At 37.7% G+C, this 24,131-nt stretch overlaps 1 protein-coding gene across 1 annotated transcript in view; it reads right to left on the bottom strand.

Annotated features, from left to right (window-relative positions):
• Window positions 1-18,509, bottom strand: part of Smp_132560 (hypothetical protein) — a gene marked incomplete at both ends in the record, with an annotated part of 198,872 nt that extends 180,363 nt beyond the window's left edge. The window contains 6 exons of the mRNA XM_018799735.1: window positions 5,362-5,470; window positions 7,490-7,671; window positions 9,427-9,714; window positions 14,200-14,672; window positions 17,378-17,726; window positions 18,381-18,509. Coding sequence (XP_018651494.1) covers window positions 5,362-5,470; window positions 7,490-7,671; window positions 9,427-9,714; window positions 14,200-14,672; window positions 17,378-17,726; window positions 18,381-18,509 — 1,530 coding nt within the window. The remainder of the gene's footprint in view (window positions 1-5,361; window positions 5,471-7,489; window positions 7,672-9,426; window positions 9,715-14,199; window positions 14,673-17,377; window positions 17,727-18,380) is intronic.
• Window positions 18,510-24,131: the final 5,622 nt, after the last annotated feature.

Below are 24,131 nucleotides of genomic sequence, written 5' to 3'. Positions count from 1 at the left end.
TGTCAAAATATTTGCTTGTGGAGGAGTGTAGGTCGTCCATCAAGATTCTCCTCATTTACCCGGCGCTTCGGATCGGTATTAAACCTAGAAGAACTGTAGACGAAGTTTGCCAAAATATCCAAACTATAATACAATCTGTGAGGATGGTCCACAGGTGAAGTCGAGGAGGCTCTAGGAAGCCCAGGAAGAGCCGCAGACATTCCATCCAATCAGGGCTAGGGGAATGTTCTAGAAATGCCAACGTGGAGCTTCCTCATTGGATGGATTAGTTTGATACCTATGTGCTTATTGGTTGACCTAAATGATAATTTACTTTCAGCCAAAAACTATAAATACACGAGATTTCTGTGCTATATTTTGACATTGTTTGGGGCAATAAACTTCCTGCTTACCAGTCTTTGTCTTCTCTCTTTTGCGACGTTTGCGGGTTCTATCGTTCAAGTAGTCAAGTAGTTCGCGGCATATTAAGAATCAAGGCTCTAGATATAACAACTGGCGACGGGTTAATTTATCAAGATGTCTATTACCTTTGACCAATTTGAAGCTTTTCTAGAGCGCCATGAAAAACGGCTTGAACAATTCCAGATGCGCATACTCGAAAAACTAACCCAGCAGATGAACCTCAATAAGAATGGACTTACAGATGTTTCTGCCAAATCGCATGCTGATTGTATCATTGATTCCATTCACGAATTTCATTTTGATGGTGTTGCTGGTGTAACATTCGAATCTTGGTACAAGAAATATGAAGATGTATTTAATGTCGACCTAGAAACTTTTGATGATGCCGCCAAGGTGAGGGTGCTACTACGAAAGCTGGGTACCATTGAACATGAACGATATACTAATTACATTCTGCCCAAGAACCCAAGAGACATTTCATTCGAAGAAACAGTTAAAATTTTGTCGCAAATTTTCGGTGAACAGTCCTCCTTGTTCAATATTCGATATCAGTGCTTGAAAATAATAAAAGCCGGCAATGATGACTGGGTGCAACATGCTAGCATAATAAATCGCGAATGTGAGCGCTTTAAACTATCAGCAATGACAGAAGACCAATTCAAATGTCTTGTTTTCGTATGCAGCTTACAATCTTCAGAAGACGCCGACATTAGAACCAGAATTCTAAGCAAAATTGAACAGTGTCCAAATATCACCCTTCAAGAGGTGACTACTGAATGTCAGCATCTGGTAAACTTGAAGCATGACACTTCAATGGTAGAAAATAATGGTCGACTACCTTATGTACAGTCAGTAAGTGGGAAGCAAAAGCAGAACACAACCATTAAGAAGCCTCCATCCGCATGTTGGTTTTGCGGTGAGCTGCATTACAAAAAGTTCTGCCCATACAAAAACTACCGGTGCACTAGATGTCAGCTCAAAGGACATAAAGAAACATGTTGTAAAAAGAAGATTCACCGTCGATCATCAAGTGTTCATTTCCGAAGACGTAAAAATTGTTCATCAATCAATAGAATAATGGTAGCACATACTAGAACAGAACATAATCAAAGAAAATATGTGACCTTAGAGATAAATGGGCGCCGTGCTCGTCTACAGCTTGACACTGCTTCAGATATTTCACTGATCAGCCGCAAAACATGGAGTCATATTGGCAAACCCTCGGTGCTCCCTACAACCCAGTTAGCACACAGTGCATCTGGAGGAAAGTTAAATATTGTTGGAGAGATATACTGTCCAGTTAAAAAAGGGAATGTACAGAAGAATGTGAAAGTATATCTCACGGAAAGCCCAGGACTAGACTTATTGGGACTTGATCTAATAGAAACTCTTAAGCTAGCAGATCATTCTATTAATAGCATCTGCAGACGAGTGACTATTGACAACTCCTCAAGGTGTAACCAGAAAAGTACCGTGCCGCAAAGACATCACAACGTTTTTAAAGAAGAATTGGGAGAATGTACGAAGGCCAAAGCCTTGTTAATCCTCAAACCTGGTGCTACTCCCGTTTTTCGACCCAAAAGACCTGTGCCCTACGCAGCTCTACCGATGGTTGAACAAGAGATAGAACGACTTCAAAAATTGGGTGTCATTGAGCCAGTGAATTTCTCAGAATGGGCTGCACCTATAGTGGTAGTAAAGAAGACTAATGGTAGCATCCGTTTATGTGCCGATTACTCAACCGGGCTAAACGAAGCCCTAGAAACTCATCAGTATCCACTACCCCTACCTGAAGATCTTTTTGCTAAGCTGAATGGTGGTAAGCTCTTTGCAAAGTTAGATTTATCGGAAGCTTATTTACAAATTCCGGTTGCTGATGAATGTAAAAATCTGCTCACCATAAACACACACAAGGGCCTATTCAGGTATAATCGACTACCTTTTGGAGTCAAGACGGCCCCATCTATATTTCAGCAAGTGATGGATACTATGCTACAGGATGTTCCAGGTGCTGCAGCCTATCTGGATGATATAATAATTATGGGAGTAGATAAAATAGACTTAGAAAAGAAGCTCGACCAGGTGCTGTCGCGAATAGCCGAATATGGATTTCGACTGCGTGCAGAGAAATGTAATTTTTGTATGAAAAAGGTAAGCTACCTCGGATTTATAATCGACAAAGATGGCAGAAGACCAGACCCAGAGAATACTCAGGCAGTGAAAACTATGCCTAGACCAACGGACGTCCCTACACTACGATCCTTTCTGGGACTAGTTAGTCATTATGGAGCTTTTATTCCTAACCTTCATCACCTGCGTGCCCCCTTAAATAACCTTCTGGCGAAGAATGTGAAGTGGGATTGGTCTGCGGATTGTCAAGTCGCTTTCGAGGAAATCAAGAAAATACTAGTCTCGGATCTGCTGCTCACCCATTATGACCCATCCTTACCCATTGTAGTAGCATCAGATGCTTCAAACCATGGCATTGGAGCAGTTATTTCTCATATCATGCCAGACGGATCTGAAAAAGCCATATCGCATGCAGCTAGATCATTAACTACAGCAGAACGTAGCTACAGTCAGATCGAAAAGGAAGCATTGTCGATTATCTTTGCCATAAAAAGGTTCCACAAGATGATATTTGGACGCCAGTTCACCCTACTAACTGACCATAAACCATTGTTAGCCATTTTTGGGTCGAAGAAAGGTATCCCGGTATACACAGCAAACAGACTGCAACGGTGGGGAACTACACTCTTAGGTTATGACTTTAAGATCAAGTACCAGCCCACTACTGATTTCGGACAAGCAGACGCTTTGTCTAGACTGATTGGTTCGCGAGTAAAACATGAAGAAGATACATTGGTAGCAGCAATTGAGACGGAAGCAGAAGTACATCGAGTATTGGAAGACGCAGTCGATGGCTTACCAGTCACTTTCAAAGCTATCAAAGAAGCTACGATAAACGACAAGACATTAAGAGAAGTTAGTGGTTATCTCCTAACCAGGTGGCCGAACCGTCGTTTCCAAAGTGAGATGCTACAATATTTCCGCCGGCGAGACTCACTCATGATGGTCGACTCATGTATTATGTTTGGTGACAGAATTGTTGTTCCAAAAACATTACGCCACAGGGTTCTGAAACAATTCCACAGCGGCCATCCCGGGATCAATAAGATGAAAGCGTTAGCTCGAAGCTACGCATACTGGCCATCAATGGACCATGATATAGAGCAAAAATGTCGCAGTTGTTCGTCCTGTTTAGAGGCCGCAAAGAACCCAAATAAAGCTGAACCGCAACCATGGCCAAAACCAGACGGTCCCTGGCAAAGAATACATGCTGATTTTGCCGGCCCAATACAAGGCAGAAATTACTTGGTTGTTGTCGACGCCTTCACGAAATGGCCAGAAGTATACGACATGCCGAAAATGACGTCAGAGAGTACTATAAGAAAATTGACAGGGTTGTTCGCTTGTTTTGGGGTTCCTGAGATCTTAGTGACTGACAACGGCACCCAGTTCATGTCATCTGTCTTTAAACGGTTTTGCACTGAAAATGGCATATCACATCTACAGTCTCCCCCGTACCATCCTCAGTCGAATGGCCAAGCAGAAAGATTCGTGGATACTATAAAACGAGCTCTAGTTAAAGGGGGAGGAGAGGCCATCCCAGAACAAGTAATCAGCAAGTTCCTTTTGTCTTACAGAGTTACCCCCAATCCGGCAGTACCCGAAGGTAAGTCACCAGCCGAGTGTATGTTCGGAAGGAAAATTCGAACAATCTTTAGCAGTATGTTGCCACCTAGAAAGACAAGAAAACCCACGAATGGAAACCATATGGTCACTCGTAGCTTCAAGGTGGGTGAAAGGGTACTCGTTAAATCGTATCAAGGTGGAAAAAGGTGGGAACCAGGTATTATAGAACGTCGAATTGGAAGTGTATTGTATTTAATCCGAAGAAATGTCGGTACTTGTATAAGACACATCAATCAAATTCGAAGGGATGGCAGAACATGGATGCCACAAAGCCGGCTCCCATTTCATTTGCTCATGGATTCGTCTCCAAAATGCACTCAGGCGCACGAAGGTAGAAAAGATAAAAGACGCAAGAGCAAGGCAACACAACCTTCGAGAGTAATGAGTCGCAAGAGAATCGCGGTAACTCAATTCCAGGTGGATCCGAGAAAAAGGACTTATACAACAGACTTTAAAGGGGGGAGGTGTGAGGATGGTCCACAGGTGAAGTCGAGGAGGCTCTAGGAAGCCCAGGAAGAGCCGCAGACATTCCATCCAATCAGGGCTAGGGGAATGTTCTAGAAATGCCAACGTGGAGCTTCCCCATTGGATGGATTAGTTTGATACCTATGTGCTTATTGGTTGACCTAAATGATAATTTACTTTCAGCCAAAAACTATAAATACACGAGATTTCTGTGCTATATTTTGACATTGTTTGGGGCAATAAACTTCCTGCTTACCAGTCTTTGTCTTCTCTCTTTTGCGGGTTCTATCGTTCAAGTAGTCAAGTAGTTCGCGGCATATTAAGAATCAAGGCTCTAGATATAACAACTTCTAACTGTGCTAATTAGAAATTTGGCCCACTGAATTTGATGGAAATTCACACGAGACATACTACGATGTTTATAATCTATTGACTAAATGAACTAGCTAGTTTGTTTTACTTTGGGAATCACCAGTGGAATGTATTAATTAAACATTTTAAACAAAAATTGAAAATTACTATAATTAAAATCTGTCATGGAAAGCATTATTATGTAAATACAGTAATGTCTGATGAAATACATCGTAACTACTGCCACAGTTACCATTATAGGCGGAAACCTAGTTAATTTTAACGGGGAATAAGTGGGGTTTTTTTTCATACAATTTTCGAACAGCTAACAAGTATTCACTTTGGGATTAATTCTCATAAAAGAAAGATAAGTATTACTGAACTGACCTGTGGATTCACAGAAGCAAGTGATAATTTACGAAACGAACCAGAACCAAAGGTTTCAACAATACATCGTTTTCTTGATTCCATATTCCAAAGTGATAAATTATGTGGACTAAATTTTCGAAGGAAACACGGGAAATTTGTGAAATAAGTCATTTAAATAAAGAAACCACAGTAAAATACTACAGAATGAAGAGTATACACGAATGAAACTTTACATTTTATCCAGTCACCTGTAACTGTGAGAAAGTTAAAATTTAAACTTCACCTCATTGCACAAGCAAGTGGCTATCAGGACTCAGGAGCTGAGTGGATAACGCAATGGTGTTTGAAGCGAAGTTTACTGGGTTCGAGTCCCAGAGTGAACATCAACTCTGAGATGCAGGTACATCCAGCTGGAACAGAATGCAGATTAAATGTAATTATGCTATAGGTCAGTACTAATAATTGACGCTGTCAGTAGGGACGTCATGATTGACAAATTTTTTGAACGATTTAAATCACAAATCAATGATTTCAATATATCTTAAGCTTCATATATTTCAGACTTTATTTAACTTATTTTTATTTTAACTAGCATGGTTAAACGTGAATGTAAATAACCAGTAATGTGTATTGGTAAGGTGTTTTTATTTACATCTTAGTATGGGCAAGTATTTAGAAAAGAATCGACCCTGTAAAATAATACACAAACACCATGTTCCTAGTTCATTGCTGTTATGTTTGAAGCGATTACGAGTTCACCTAATTTGAGAACGGAACAAAGACTCTGTGAGCAAAGACCAATAAGCTGGCTATTCCGACGCGTCCCAGCCCCGCTAACTAGAGAGAGAAATCCAAGTTCGAAGTGGGGAAATATATTCCGCAAGCAGCCAGAAGCACAAGCAATCACAACAAGCACAAATCAAACGTCTATATACAGCATAAAATTGTCCTTGGGAAGCGTTACAAAATAGCATACTAAAAGATACAATGGACCAATAGCGTTTAAGATCCTCCCAAGTAGGAAATATGACGTGAAGGTGAAAATGAGCACTTTTGGCGCGAAAACAAGAAATTCCAAATTTTAAAATAAAATTACGAAAATAAGACATTTACCAAGTAAGTTCTAAGGATCTAACATCCCCAACCATTACCTAAACTGATCGACATCCTTTTCAATTCAGACTGTAAATTTTACTTTAAAAAAGCATTAATAACGGCACTCACACACCTACTAAGTCTTGTAAATAATCTTATTTTTTGACAAAAAGACTCTAGGCTACAAGAGAGTGCATTGAAATAGAGTTCATTGGTTGATAATTAGAAGTGGGAGTAGGTACTTTTGATAATCTCAGCACTAAGCCCATACATTTGTACGGGAAATGATGTAACAGTTTAACTCACTAATGTGGTCCACTAAATATAACAAGCTGGACCGCGCGAAATAGCAAAATCAAATTTGTTAGAAACAATTATAAGCTACAATAAAAATACATCGAGTTTTATTCTGTTCAGTTAGAAAATACTGGATTACGTTGGAAGTAGGTTGGATAAAAGCTAGGGGCGGTCAGACCAAAACGTAGCACAAATCCATGAAGTCACTGACAAGTGGACTGAGCCATGTTGGTAGGTGTAGACTAACCGGTTGGGATTCGCAAGATGATAGCAATCGATGGTTAGAGACCTTGAATGACATGAATCAAAATCGGTTGCAATGGCGTAGGTGCATACACTCTTTGTGTTCTGCCGAATTCTAATCTTCTGAATTCTTGATGTCCCTTTCTTTTTTCAAATTTATTTCACTAGATTATACTCCTTGAATAACATCTTCAAACCCTTATCTTTCACATAATGCTTATACTCTTACTACTTCTACCACTATGGGATTTGAATCGACAACTGCATCTCTGTGTTAATGTGGTATGGCAACTCGAACTGATGTACGTACATACGAAGTTCTACATTGTGACTGACTGGATCAAACTAAACAAGTTACACATAGAAAAAAATACACTTCAAAATAAGTAAAAAAGGTTATCCGTATATGAACGATCTAATTTACAGATCTGGAAATGAACGAAAGCAATTCCAAAGGATTAAAATATATCACATATACATAATAACTATAACAATAATGTGACATACCTACCAATGCAACTTTATACAACATTCTGCAAGACGAAACCATAAACGAGGATTTCTTGGATAAATACGGACAAGTTGTGATAATGTAGAGAATGCTTCTGAAGGTCTATTAGTGAATAACAATTGTATCCCATAATTATAAATTAATTCGTAATGTTCAAGTAGACTGGATACATGTAGTGGAATCTGAAGCAATGAATTTCAGAAATAAAACATTAAAGTATGCTTTGATTACTGAACGTATTAATTCACATCTTAAACCTTTATCAGAATCAAACCGAACACTTTATTCATTGTCTGACAAATTCCGATGACATAACCACAGTATTTGCGGATTATCATCGCGTACGTATACAAATTCGTACAGAAACAATTAAATTTAATCTACTAATAATAAACTGTTGGGGATGTTTGACCCCCAGAAATCACTTGGTAAACATCTTATTTTTGTAATTTTATTTTGGAAATTTCAATTTATCGTTTTTGAGCCAAAAGCGCCCACTTTTACTTTCAGGTTGTATTTCCCACCTTGAAGGACCTGAAATGTAATGTACTCGTTGTCCCTTTTAATATACTATTTTGTGACGTTTCTCTAGGACCTTTTTATGCTGTATTTATAAGCTTGAGTCGTGTGCTTGCTCGTTCGTGCTTCTAGATGCTTGTTCAATGTACCTTTCTCTCATCTGAACCTGGTCTTCTCCCTCTAGTTAGCAGGGATGAAGCGCATTAAAACAGTCTAGCTTGTCTTGTAGTTGCGTTGCTGATCCTTCGTTCTATTCGCCGATTTTAGGTGATCTCGTAATCTCTTAAAACACAGCATAAAAACAGGATATGTTTTATAAATTGCATTTATACAGACATATTTTTTTCACAAATCTTAAAACCAACGTGGCCTCTACTTCATTAGATGTAGTTAATCTTCGCAAACAGGTACACGGAGTTGAAAGTATAAACATACTCCATCGCTTAGCTTAGCCGCAAAGATAACGAATTTAAAATTAAAAGAAATAGTATAGTGACTTTACAAGACGAAATAAACATGTTAGTGGTTGGAATCAGCAATCCGTTTTTTTTTCTAAAAATAAAAGAAGTTTCGTTTTTTCAATTTATCAATAGTTACTCAAAAGCCTTAAAATCCAAAAGTCACTATAGTTTACGGTTAATAGTAAGAAACTGAATAAGTTTATATTCAGGACTCAGTGGCCGAGTGAATAACGCGATGGCGTTTGAAGCGAAAGGTACTGGGTTCGAGTCCAAGAGTGAACATCAACTCTGAGATGCAGGTACATACAGCTGACGAGTCCCGAATAGGACGAAACGCGTGTCCTGGATTCCACTGCTAGCCACTATCCATCTCTGCTGAATAAGTTTATGTTTCAAGTGACTTCCAAAAGAATTCAAAAAAATATATAAATACATATTTCCCAGTATGTCGTATTTCAAAAAATAATTACAAACCAGTGGGATCCCTTTGATAATGGCAAAGAATCATAGACTTTATAAAATATCGTCATAGTACAAGTTACTTTGTATCATTGTTTCCAGGATGCAGTAAAAGACTGACTCAGTGATTTAATCAATCGACTTTCAATCCAAATAAGTTACAACTCCAAACTCCTAACTTGGGTAGTATCATCACTACCAATCAAACAATCAGAGTGATTTAAACGTGGGTATAGGAAGCTGTACTTGGCTACAGAGTAGAATCATGAGGTTTATACTACAATTATAAGTTGAAAGTGTGTGAAATGGAGGGGTCATAAAAAACAGGAACACATCAAACATTTATATTAATGGTTAAAAGGTTGAGATTAACTTTTTCATTATGATCAATTAATTGATGATTAAAGAATGGTGATCTTTACTTGGTCACTAATTCATTATGCTTCAGTGATTAGCTTGTTTTTTTTCAATAACAAACGAAGGGATAAATGCACTTACCTGGTTAAACAATTCAGAATATTCAACTAAAGAGGAGCAACCATTTTGATGATTGAGTAAATAAGACACATTTTTTTCTTCTGATTGTACAGCAGTTCTGATTGTTTTGTCGATTTGTTTTAAAGCATGACGAATTTGTATCAAACCAGAGGTACATCGACCAGTGCGATGATAAATCAAGGAAAGATTATTCTTTAAAATAACAGACTCTAAATCATGCATAGCAGTTGAATTATAAGAAGGTGATGGCATAGAAATAAGCAATTTGATGGCATCACTATACTGACCCTGTGAAATGGATAAATATGAGTAAAAACAGTCATCACAAGTGATGAATAGCTTACTTATTTACCAGGATATGGTAAGAACTTAATAATAGACAGTAATAAATGGGAAAAGGGTTACAGTAAATATAAGCGTAAATATATACGCCTAAACTTGATCTATTAGAGAGAAAATTAAATAAAACATGGAATTACATTTGAAGTTTATAACTATAGATTTGAGTAATATAAAGAGGCTATGCTCAGTTTGAAAAGCGAGATCTGTGTTTAAAGACTTGAGGTAGCATAGTCGAAATTAGTTTCATTGGAGAATATAAATCAACTTTACATTATCTTTTAAAATCTTGACATTGAAATGCCATTGATCTTTTTTTAAATTTCGTTCGACTTCTTTTAGTTGGTTGTTACTAATGGTGTAATTTGTCTATTGTATTCAATTCTTTTCTTCATGTTCCAGACCTGTATTGATTTAAAATATGATATCTTGAACCAATGTACAACTGCGCTAGTTACAAAATTATTGCTGCTCAGCAGTGTGTTGGTTCAATCAATCACATCTCATAACAACAAAATCAAACTAGATAACAAGGCGAAATACGAAAGAATGAAAATAGTGATATGAATTACCATGGAAAAACGAATATTCTGAAACGAAGAGTATGGGACGATAATTAGCTCGAGATTTAGATGAATAAAAGAAACTGTAACACGGAGGACGATTCTGAAACATATCACCTAAAGTTTATCTGTATATGTAACTTAATAGCCACGCAAAAATTTCAGAACACTAGCTTTTAATCACGTATACATAAAGGTTAACGATACTAGCTGAATCCCTAAATTAAAGTCATTCAGTGATGAATAGTTCAATGAATTTACACAATTTTCAATTGGAAGCACATTGTTTATTTAATACGTTCACACAAATTCCCAGTATAATGTAAGTTTGATACCAAGTGTATACATTTATATACTTGAGGCATGGTTTGATGTGAGAGCTAAAGATACATCCACAGTTATCCATACATAAATGATATATTATAAGGGATATTAGCAGCTGTTGAATTAAATAATACATTGGGAACTATTGATTAGTTAGTCATATGTAGTACCAGGAATATATGTGCATCTGTCTAAGTCGCCATAACACAACACAGCGAAATTAAATTATCAAGACAAATGCCAAAGTAGCAGAAGTAGTAACATCATCAGTGAAAACAGAAAAGATTAGGCATACACAACGTTATTCGAGAGGTGAGAATGGATTCATGGAATAAAAAGTAAGAGGTAATTTTAGAACTTAAGATCAAAGGAAAGATAAATAATGATTTTAAATCATGTCACTCAACATCTACAAACACTGGTTATCACAATCGTACGGACCTCATATAAGTTGCATGAACCTAACTACATAGTTCAGACCAACAATAAATGAATAGATAGACTGATACTACGCTTTGGTTTAGGCACCCTTAACCTTCTTTCAGTCTACTGCTAAACTAGCAAACATTGAGCGTCAAGGTAAAGGATATTTGGACGTACGTAATTTATGTTTTAACCATCTGCCTCATTCAATGAACATTTATAGTCTTATCAACTGATTTGGATTTTTAACTTGAGTTTTATCTCAACATTACTCACTCAATGGTACTAAAATACATGAGCAATCCTTGAAAGGAACTTATGATTAAACACTGGAAACCTACAAGTATCTTTTATTCTTAAAGGTCACATTCCACAGTCATAAAGTCAGATAGAACAAATTGCTAAATAGTATATTCATCGTTTGGTTGGGATAGGTACATCTCTTACTACTGATATTCTTAACATTAAATATTCATGAAACGATTGAAGGAAATAAAATTACTATCAAATAACATTTTATGAAGATTTCTAATGTCCAACTAAATTATAAGTTGAAAGCGTGAGTCAATTGAAGCTAGACCACTAGGGAAAACCTGGAAGCACTGGAAGACCGTTTCGTCCTATTGTAGGACTCCTCAGCAGTGCGCATCCGCGACCTCGTTTTGTGAGATTCGAACCCAGGATTGGTTGGAGTTAGACATAAACACCATGGGATGCCGGCTCAGTGGTCTATCGGTTAAGTGCTCTGGCGCGAGACTGGTAAGTCCTGGGTTCGAGTCTCGTGAAGCGAGGTCGTGGATGCGCACTGCTGAGGAGTTCCACGATAGGACGAAACGGGCGTCAAGCAGTGGTTCCAGGTATTCCCTGGTGGTCTAGCTTCAATTGACTCACGCTTTCAACTATGAAAATACTAAATCTCCACAAAAACCCCTTCTGATAATAAATTATAAGTGTTAAACATCAGGTATAAATATGAGTTAATATAACAAGTTTTAGGTTTATTTATTACATAAAGCAATAAAAACGATAGTTGTTTTTTCTTTTCGTTTGACAGACTTGAAACTAAAGATAAATAAATATGCCAAACAACGATGAATAAATTGAAGTTAAGAGGGAGAAATTTTATCAAGCTTGTCACTGCCCTTTTAAAAAAAAAAGAAGGTAACTATCAATGAAGCCAATTTCAAAAAAAGATATACTTTACTGAGTTCGCCGTGAAGAATAAATCTTTTTTTTTAGACAAATTCAAAGAAATCAGTCATGCATATTGTGAAAATGATGCATATCATCAATGGACAGGATATTAATCATAATGATAATGGCAGTTATTTATATATATATAGGAGAAAGTGATTAGAATAAAAAATACCTAATCATTACAGACTATTAAATTTATCAGTCATTATCAAAATAGGTAAATAGAAATTGTTGAACAATGTAACAAATGGTGATTTGATTGAAAATAAAGCCAAATTAATTTAAGCAATTTAACTGTACCAAGTGAAATTATTTTATAATTAGTACTAGATATATTTATATTTTTATGGTAGAAGGAGGCACTAGATACATATGCGCCACACCAATCTCAATTGATTTGTGTGAGGGCTGTGATACTGTTCAGGTGCCCAAACCGAAGCAGGTGGTTTTCTTAGGGGGCAACACCCGAAGCCTTTGACCTAAAGGTCTGATCCACAAGGCAGTGGAGCATCGTAAGGAGATGCAGTCCCATGGTAGCCGGTGACCAACGATTGGTTCATACGCCATTTGTCCCCTCAGCAGGATACTGGAGCTCATGTGCACCATTGGTTTGGAATCAGGGTTTACCAACTCCCCTAGGTGAACTTTCCGTGTCCACCAATCCGGTTAAAGCGCCGGACATTCGCTTTTCGTCCTCTCAATTTCGTAAACAACAGTAATGCCCCGAGAATGCAGTGAGTAGGACTTCCCTGGCAGAGGCTATATACGCGTGGTCATGTGAGAGCATTTGGAGATGGAGAGCGGACTCTCCTCTCTCTCGACCGTACCAGGGTATTTGGGGGCAAACGGAAAGCCAGTCGCCTGCCGGAACCCGGGATCGAGCCGAGGACATTTAGATCTTCAGTCTATTTTTATACCATTTATATACTCAATGATATATCATAGAACAGATAATGAAATCAACATATCATTTAGGTGAACTATTATTTCAGCAAAATAAAGATTGATATTATTCAAAGCTAATATTGTCGAGCGGCAAGAATAGCAGTCGAAAAGCGGCATAGTTGACAGGTCACATGGAGTAGTGGATGCTACTCACATGAATATAGCGGAATGTGACGTCTAAGTTGCTACAACTGTCAGACGGAGTGAAGAGTTTCAGTGTATTGAAAACATGACGTTGGCAGAACACACCTAAAGATGCAAATAGAAGATTGTAGGCTATGTGTAATGCATTATATGAGTACTTTGTAACTTCTCAAAATAAACACATTCTTCTTGTTATTGTCGTGTTTTACGATGGCAGACTAAATTTATAAATATCCCTTATTCAGTGGTTTGACGGTAACATAGGAACAGTCAGTCAGTTACAACGTAGAACTTCGTATGTACGTACATCAGTTCGAGTTGCCATACCACATTAACACAGAGATGCAGTTGTCGATTCAAATCCCATATTGGTAGAAGTAGTAAAAGTATAAGTATTATGTGAAAGATAAGGGTTTGAAGATGTTATTCAAGGAGTATAATACGGTGAAATAAATTTGAAAAAAGAAAGGGACATCAAGAATTCAGAAGATTAGAATTCGGCAGAACACAAAGAGTGTATGCACCTACGCCATTGCAAACGATTTTGAGCCATGTTCCTATGTTACAGGGACATTCGTTCCTCAAGGTCATACCCGTAACATAGGAACAAACATGAATATTCTAATTCGAAACGACGTTGAGATGTTTGAGAGCTGGTGGGCCAAAACATATTATCATGGGTTCCTTGAAGTTTGGTGATACATTACCCGATATTTATAGGTGGCCATATTTAACAGCAAAAGTGCTACAAAAAGATAATATGGTTGTATTATAGACATTTAAATTACTAAACACTAGTATTAGTACAGAAAAAAAGTGAATAAAAAATGAAACAAACCTTCAGAAAAGCTAGCTGAGCTTGAAGGAAATACACAGAATTTCCAGTACACCACACAATATTAGAACAATGATCAGTGTCACTTTCAGAAACCGAATGTGTGGTATTTTCTAGTTTTTTCGCTTCCAGGTAATTTGCACCCTCATCATCAGGCGTAATTTTGACTTCGGTGGAATTTTCTTCTAAATTAGTATTCTTTTGAAGGGAGTCGTTATTTGATATCGAATAACTTTCTGATAAGAGTATATTTAATTCTGATTCAGCTTCATTTAAACGTCCTGTTAGTAAACATGCTCGAATGTAGTAAAGTTGTATTGGCTTTTGAATTCCAATTAACACAGACAAAGCATTACTACTGAGATTATGTGAATGACAGCTGGTATTTTCAGATGAAGTTAGTGGCTGAGGATTCGATGACAAGCTGGCTGTTTCTGACATCACTGATGCCGTATTAAGACATAAAATCCAGTAGTCTATAAAGACGAAATTTGAATACCAATATACCACAATATGTGATCATTATGTCTAGTTATATACAATACGTTTAATTAACAAAAAGAGCATCAACTTTACAGAGAACAAAATTCTTAATCTTTTTAGAAGTGACGATATATATATATATATAGCCGCTGCTTTTTCCATCTCTTTTGCTTTCGTTGCTCCCTCCCCCAACTCACGACCGTTCCTTAGACTTTTGGTTAACCTAGAACTGATTTGTTTACGCTCTTCGTCGTGTTCAGAGCCTGATGGGATGAGTTTACGAGAATCCATCAGTGAAATAGACCAAGAAGAAATCGATTGGGTTTTTGGAACCCTATGGTTTAAATTACTAATAGATGTTACTGCTGTTTCCAAAGCTATTCGTATATCTTTCCAAGCAGCATCTGGGTCAGTCTCGTTTACAGAACTGCCTAGATGTGAACTCAGTTGTTCCTGGAATTTACATTTGGCTTTCTCGTCCTCCAGTTCAATTCTAATGGGTCTTCTTAGTGTAGTTTTTCTGCGTCCAGTGAGGCGCAAACAAATGCGTGCTCGCATTAAAGCGTGATCAGAGTCTAAACGTGTATTCCAGTATGAGCGACAACCTTCTATCGAGCCTCTCCAACGATGACTGATGGCAATATGGTCTATTTGAGTCCATCATTGGTTTGGTGCAGGTGGTCGTCATGTTAGACGATGTCTCTCTTTATGCTTAAAATTAGTGCTTGCTGAAAATAAACGATTGTCTGAGCATAGTTGCAACAGATGATCACCATTATCGGTTCGTTGAGCCGGAATACTAAACTACCCACCTAAGTGTCTTAGTTTGGTTTAAGCTACCTACTTGGGCATTAAAGTCACCCGCTACGAGTACTATGTCTGAGCGCGTAGCTTTTTGAAGAAGTTCACAGACCTTTCTGTAAAAGTCATCTTTCACTTCATCCGGGCTGCAGTCAGTGGGAGCGTAGGCAGAAACATCGAAAAGGCAACGACGTGTGTCCCTGTCCCTCCGTGTTTTGACGGAGCCATTTAGCCGGACAGCACACAGGCGACTGTAAACAGGGATCCATTCTAGTAGTGCTTGTTCTGCCTTCGTACTAAGTGCTATGCCTACAACTGCAAGTCCACGAGAACTAGTCATGGGGTCGCCAAATACACGGAGGGTGTATTTCGTTGGCTGTCCATTTTGTCGAGGTGAGGTCAAGTGAATGACCACATTAGGATCCTATATTCGTGTTTCGGAGACACAGCATACATCAATCGTACGAGATTCTAGGGTCTTAGCCAAGGAGGCCTGTTGACCGATTTGACTTAGGGTACGTACGTTGAAGACTCCAATGTGTAGTTTGGAGCGAGGTTTTAGTAGACCTGGGACAGTGTTTCGCGCACTAGAATCAGCCCCCCAAACGTCCTAGAATCATTGGCCATTGTGACACTTGAGGAGGAAGCCGAAAGAGGAAGTTTAGTGCTGAAGGTCGAGGTGGGAGGAATAATAGAAATTGAAGGAGATTGACGATGAATACAGTGATATTGAGTGCTGTTAGAGGTATGAAGGCAGTTATCACTTCTCTGTTGCCCACACTGTGGAAGGGTTTTTCTCGAGGTACCTGAAAAGGAAATTGGATTAAAAGTGGTCTTAATGGTCTGAGAGCGTGATCGCAGTGCCCAAGGGACAATTGCTTGAGGTCGGTCACACACGACCTTTTCGTAAGTAATTTTTGTGTTAGCTCCGTAGTTGTTGGGACCTTACCGCCGGAGACAGAAATCCGTGAGATAAGGCGAGGTGTGCATTTTTAGGGTTGACCTTTTCTAACCCCACCCTTCCTTGTGGGAAGCATCGTTGTTATGCCAGTTGTCTGAAGAAAACACCTTACTGCCGTCACATCTCTGTACAGTCAGCAGTATGAATTCGCCTTTGGACCTTGGGTTTGCTGCTTTTAGTCTTACCGCTCTTCAACCGACCTGTCTGGCATGGTAGGACCTTGAGGAACGATTGCTCCAGCCAGTATAAATCGATTGGTTCATCACGATGGGCAAGCCGGACCATCACGTCAAGGTAGCAGCAACGTCGGGATAAATCCCAGTATACAGAAAGCTAATGGTGTAACTCAGAGACTAACTAAAGACTTTATATAGCATTTATCTGTTTAAACAAAAGTCTATAAAACAAAATTCAAACCAGTAACAAACTGATAAGTGAATTCTAATCTTCTGAATTCTTGATGTCCCTTTCTTTTTTCAAATTTATTTCACCGTATTATACTCCTTGAATAACATCTTCAAACCCTTATCTTTCACATAATACTTATACTTTTACTACTTCTACCAATATGGGATTTGAACCGACAACTGCATCTCTGTGTTAATGTGGTATGGCAACTCGAACTGATGTACGTACATACGAAGTTCTACGTTGTAACTGACTGACTGACTGAAATAAGCGCAGCATAGATATAAAATGTCATAGTAATATATATATATATATATTCATCCTACCACTTACCACAAATTTCAAAGACACGCTCCATCAGAAACAATCTCAAAGAAACTTCCAACCAAAGAAGCACAATACGTCGACATAGGTCAATATCGTTTGATAGTGTAAGGTCTATCGTTTGTATCAAAGTAGAAGGTGATTGATTAATGCATGTAGGGGACTGAAAGTTTAATTGAGTCGCATTTAGGTGCAATGTCTTACTACATGTGGATTCCAGGTTTGATGGGATACCAAGGCAGTTAACAAGAAGTTCTTCAGCTTGAGCATACTGATGTTGATAAAATAATACAACAGCGTAGTTGTACAGCAAGTTTATCATAATAGAAGATCTCGATATAAACTGAGGTGAAGTATTCGACAACAGATCTTTAGAAGTATGAGGTTCGTCTGAACGGTCTGAATTATGTCTACTTAAGACCGTTTTATTAATATAGTCATCAAGATTCATTCCTTCAACAGCTGCAATTCTTTTCAGATCAGAAATATATTGTTCACTCTGAGAATAACGTGACGTATATGCATATGATAATAGTGCCTTATTTATTTTTACCTATGACGAAGAAAACAATAATATATGATTATGTCCAAGTAAGAAGTGTAAGATATAGAACTAATGAACATAACTGTAAACTGACTAGACTAAACATTTAATCGCCAGACTATATGATAGATAGAACGGGTGTACACCACAACTAAAAAATGAAATTCTGATGAGCCTATTTATGATCTCTTCTATTTATTCGGCTATAATTACAGGATATTTTATTTACTTTAACCATCCTGGATTTTTATTAATGAACTAAGTCAGCCAGTATGAAGTTGTTCCTCGTTTAACATTGCATTATCCCTACACAGAAGATAAATCGAACCACCATTGCGTAACCCAGTTATAAAATTAAAAATATGTGATATATGACACTTAATCATCATGATTTTTAGGTTATATGACAGTATTTTCACTGAAAATAAGCAGGTATATTACTGTTTTAGTGTACTGTTGTGTTCTGCTTATTATTCTGGTCAAAATGAATTTCTTCTTTTTTTGTCCTTCATTGAAAGTCATTTTGATTACGGTCGCTTCTTTGTACTATTATTACTTTATCTTCCTAATATTTTGTGGCGCTTTTACGAGGAATAATACTGTGTGCAAGTCTCGACTTCATTATTATTATTTATTTTATGTCGAGAAAGGGGTTGAACTTACTTTTGTATCATTCGGCTTTCGGATTTTTAGTTTCTCCATAATAGAAAGGCATTGTTCGAAATCTTTACGTCTGTAGCACGAAGCTGCCTCTGAAATTAATCGTTTGTCTTCTGCAACTTCTTCCGACATTAAAATTTAGATGTGTGGTCAGAAGTAGGAATATTCCCAAAGTATGTTAATCGATGAGAAACTAAAATTGTTGAGGGTTAGAAAATGACCAGAAAAAGCCTCAAAAGTAATTTCTGAATACAAAAAAGCAAAAGAAATCGGATTGATATTGTCTCGGACACACCTATGGACACTACGATTACTCAGAAACGACAGAGTCAAGCCGAAGAGTTAAGAAGTGTTTACCACTGTCATGTGTCAAATCTTCTAAGTGAATGAAAAAATGCCAGTGCTAAATTTTAGTGAATATCTATGGTTAGCTACTAAGCATATTAGAGTTGAAGTTAGTTGTTCCTATTTACAATGAACTATTAAGAAAATACGCATGAATAGCTATACAACTATCTCCTGATATATGAAGCCCTTACAGTCCAACCAACTAACCCGAGAATATTAAAGCGTTTATGTTGGCTCGTGGTATTATCCTGGAAATTATTAATACAAGTTTAGCTAATGTAGCAGTTAACATTCTTAAGATTATTAACAAGAAGCTACGAATATTTTAAAGAAACCTTCACACCTATCGAAATGTATGGCGGGTTTATGAAACAGTATTACTATCTTGGTAACTTTTATGATACGAAAAATGTATTCTGAAAGGTCATAGGCTACACATCACTGTGGCATTCATTGGCTTCAGGAAAATCGTCGATGAGGTTTTACAAAGCAGGGTGCTATGTAAACTAAATAACAATCGTCTACTCCTAAGAACGAAAAAATAGATAGCTGGAAAGGATAGAGAAATCATTGGTAAGCTCCAAGCTACTTAGAAGGAAACTAGTGCTAAATGAAGTACCTGATTAGTTTTCAGATCAATACCTTGGTTGTACATATATAACTCCCTTAGTTTTATTATGTCACCAGTTTTGATTTATACAGGTGACAGCAAGGTATGGGGGTGGCATGAAATTAATATGGTACAAATAGACTCAAGAAGATATATTCGGATTTATTGGATCGGCCAACACTTAGCAAACGTGGAAGTGCTATGAAGTGCGTAGTGATAAGTTCCAGTTATCGAAGCATGAATAAGTATGTTTTACAGCATAAAAATACCTGTTACTTAGACTCAGCAACATGAAGTAAACTGTCTGACGTTGGGTGAAAAGCGTTAGACTGGGAGACATGGAGGGTGTTCCGCCAATAAGATGGTCAAGCGCTTACAATACTATACATTTTATTTCATCACTTACAATAGGATTCGATACAAGCAACTAACACTTGCTCAAAGAAATATGTGAGCTACTTAAAATATTACAAAGTTGATTTGTAAGTGGTCGTATAATGTTAAGATTGCTTAAATACATATAAATGTTGGTGAATATTTGGCTGTACCTTTCAAAACATTGATTTTGAATATATGTCCTTATTTTCTTGCCCTTCAGATAATCATATGTGTCATAGTGTAAGTAGACGAGTTCATATGGCCAGAAACTGTTGCATTCCAGCTGACTATCGAGCAAATAACAAGAACGCCTGGCCCTAAGAATGTGATAAGTCCCTATTTAAATCACTCCATGAGTATCTGGACTAAGTCAACACACCCTAAAGATTAACACACGGTTCTTAATCCCTTACTCTTATCACTTAAACATACCACATTAAATAGGTAGATCAGTTTGTAATTCATATACTACTTCGTAAAATGAGAATAGGAAAACCTAAGTTGGAGGTCGATAAAAAAGTTTGAATGCGAATACTGAACGACTTCAGGACATCCTCAACACTTACGAACATGTGCTTTGACACTTACATCATGAAATTCACTATAATATTGGGAAATAGTAAGACCAGAAGCGTGCACTACTTCAGTAGTGATTCACGTCTAGCCTGAAGGCACTGTAGACACTGAAGAAAAACACAGGGAAGTATGTGTAGGGGGAGCTAAAAAAGAGAGGAGAAAAAAGTGAGCTAACGACTCAGTGAATAAACAGAATGAACTCAGATTTGATATATAAATTACGTAATCAAAGCAATCACTATCAGTGATAATGTGCAATTAGGACAGTTTGGCAATTACAATGTTGAGTGCCAGGACTAAGTTGCAAACCCATCACACTTTTACTATTCAAATAGCTGTCATAAAACGGTGAGTTGAAGAAATCCTCAATTTAATTTAATGAAAGTGCTAGTGATCATTCGATAGGCTAGAAATGTGAGCCATTCCCAGCAAACAGATTGAGTAATAGCTGAAGGTCTACTAGGTAGTGTTTTCCTGAACTTGAATTACAACAGTTAACGATTTACTAAGCAAAGGCATAAAGTAAGTGAACTACAACCTTGACAATTTGAACAGTCCGCCTTCAGCTTTTCCTCTACCCAGTAGCTTTGTCGTGAGCTTGTATCAACCAGTTGATTTCTTTATGTTCGCTTCTTATTATTTAGGCGTGGTTCAGAGTATGTTACTATTTTCTGTGGGTGGTATTATAGCTACTAAGCCAAATTAATTATAGTCATCGTGGTAATAGTTTATGGATTTGTATGTCTTGCAGTGTGAATGAATGCTTTTGTCTCTGGACAGTAGGGATCCTGAATACCAGCAGCTAACACATTATCAGGCAGTAGGTTGGTTGGTGGCAATGTGAGGATAATACAGTTGTCATTCGAGTGTTAAGAGAAGACCATTGTTTCAAGAATGACTAAGTTAGTTTATTTGTAATGCAAGCACTATGAGAAGAAGGAATTGAAAGAATAAGATGGCAAACGAATATGAAAATGAAAGGTAACTGATACGGTGTAATGATAACCGTGGTACTTTTCGAAGCATTCATCAGACACAGCTGATCTAGAGGGAGATGGTAATCCAAGGATGTTTAGTGGCGCGTGATCTGACTTCAGGTAGATCGTATGATTGATTGTTATTGAAATACGTACGCCTTCTATTCTCGCATATAATTATCGACTTAATACGCGTTAGTGAATGACGGAGCTAAATAAGTCAAATACGATAATGAATTTTTGAATACATATATTTTGTATACTCGTTGAACTAGACAGACAATCAGAGGCATGAAGCGAAGAGAAGAGAGAGAAGCGAAATAACGTGCAGTGGAGAAATCGTGTGAGCCAAGTCAATTTAACTAAGCGTGAATCGATATTTATAGTCGGGCGAAAATCGGTTACAGGCAGGTGATGAGTAAGAAAATCAATATACACACATACGCTCATATAAAAACGGTCATCGTTGATAGGTGAATGACTGACAAGGTCAAAATATGATTTAAGAAGAACGAATAAATTTGTTTATACGGAAGTTACAATAAGGTATATGGGTATAACATGGCAGCCGACACTGCAGGTGAGTTCGAGTATGTCAAGACTCCTCTTGAAGCTATCCTATGATAGGGCTGTGGTCATTTCGGCTTAAAGTGAAGTCCAAATGATGGAAACTCTTGGTCAGAAAAGTTGAGAGCGTATCTGGGTGCTTACTCTTCGATGTGCAATCTTTCGACAGTTTCCTGGAGGAACATGGTGACGATATCCTGGTAATATGTTCGCATTTGAGTGGCTTGATGTATGTCATTATCATATCACCTTGTATTCTTCTGTAGCTCTGTGTGAATAACCACAGTTGTTGGGGTCTGTCCTCATAAGAGTTATGTTTTAGACCTATAACTCACATCATTGTCTATCTCTGTACTTTGTCCAAAAGGTTTAGTCTTGTTTTTCAGAGAGGGAGCACAACTACATGGTGGATTTCAAGGTGGGACCGTGGAAGTTCCATCATTGTCTACACTGACTTGTCCTATTACGGAAGCCAGTAATATAACGTCGAACATTTCTAAAGAACACATTTTGAGACGGGTAGTGAGTAGTATATTCAATACAACAACAATAGATTACATGGGATGAGCACGCCTGAATGGCGTTTCCGCGTCCACCATTACCGACCTCATCATCAATGTTATCTTCAATTACCTGACAAACCTAATACAACACAAAATATGTAAAAAATATATTTACACATTAGAAAACATGACTGAAATACTTGACAATAAGTTATGGCCTTCAAAGTTATTTTCGAGAACACCACGACATTGTAAAATATATGTAAATCTTAACTCAAATGGTCTTCAATTAATATGACCTATAAATTCTACCTTATAGCATCTTCATGTGATGCAACTTTTGTTTATTACTCAACCCTCTTTCAAGACCAATGAACATCTTTTGGGATAAACCTAATATAGCTGTTTATGATAACCATGAGACGTCTAATGTGACCACAGTGAATATAGTGAACTTGGCTTGGATTAATTTGTTTGTAACATTAAACAGGTGTCGACCCTATCATTTTCAGTAGGAAATTACTCAATAACAGTTTCTGAATACTGAAATATTCACACTAATTTATGTGCTCGACTTTTATTTTAGAAGCGCCTGACCATAGATACCTGGAAGAGGACTTCTTTAGACACGATCATGGAAATGAAAAAACACGGTCGAGATCTAAACCATCCGAACCTCGGAGAAAGTGGAATTGGCTGTTCATTGTGTTCCGACAAAAGCTAGATCCAGCTATTTGTTGAACTTGAATATACTCCATTATTCTTCTGAAAAATAAATTCACCTCTAATCGACTGTCATATTTAATTACGTTTCGAAATACGTCCCCCCTGGTCGTAGGAAGTTGAAAACAGGAAACACTAGTTTAACCTTCTTGCTATATGGTACTCGTCAACAAGGTGCAACTGCGATTTTGAGGAAACGGATGCTCTCAAGTGGATCCTATTCCGTATAACGCAACCTCGCACTCCCCTTTAGCTTACATGTACAGTTTGCTGATGAATGGAAAAACAACTCGATAACTGGACCCATGGCTTTCTGTTGATCACCTCCAAATACCTCTCAACGTAGAAAACCTGACAACACGTCACTTAGATCAGTGATCATCTCTAGCTTCATGGACAGAGTTTGATCTGTACTAAGAATGACAAGAGATACTGACCACTATTCAATATTTGGTCAGTTGTAAAGGAGTGACAGTAAGCGTTGCAGATGTCTCATGGCATGAAAACAAGGGGGTTGAGAAATTTTTTAGCATCATTTCGGATATATTGGCCTCACTGCTTCCCTGTGACCAATTTTGTTGCACGTTGAGTTAAGCACGCTGTCCAGCTAGCAACAAGACTATGATGCTTACTCTCATCGAAAGCCAGTATGATGAGAAGTAGCCATATGGTGTCTCAAACAGAGGACTTAAAAAATGTACAATAATGTGTATTCACGGATCGTTACACACAAGAAAAATTTCCAGCAGGATAACTCTTACAAAAATACGTATCAACATACATAATGATTAAAGAGAATAATAACAAATAACACGTACTCATGTTTGAAGGTCTTTTCCGGAGGGTTGCCAGAAATGGTGAACATATAGTCGTCAAATATTATTCCTCGTACTTGACTTCAACGTTGTGAAGAAAATCGTTGGTTCAATAGTATTTCTATAGATGATTCGGGCCAATGATATAACATATTGAGAGGTGATCTAAACTAGTGACACCAATATTTTGCTTTCGGACCAAAGGCCGGGGCCAGTAGAGTAGGGCATAGGGTGATGTGAGTAGATGCGTATATCCA

Source organism: Schistosoma mansoni, chromosome 3 (genome assembly GCF_000237925.1).
Source record: "Schistosoma mansoni strain Puerto Rico chromosome 3, complete genome".
In the NCBI taxonomy this organism is placed as follows: domain Eukaryota; kingdom Metazoa; phylum Platyhelminthes; class Trematoda; order Strigeidida; family Schistosomatidae; genus Schistosoma; species Schistosoma mansoni.
This window is presented reverse-complemented; position numbering and strand designations above follow the sequence as displayed.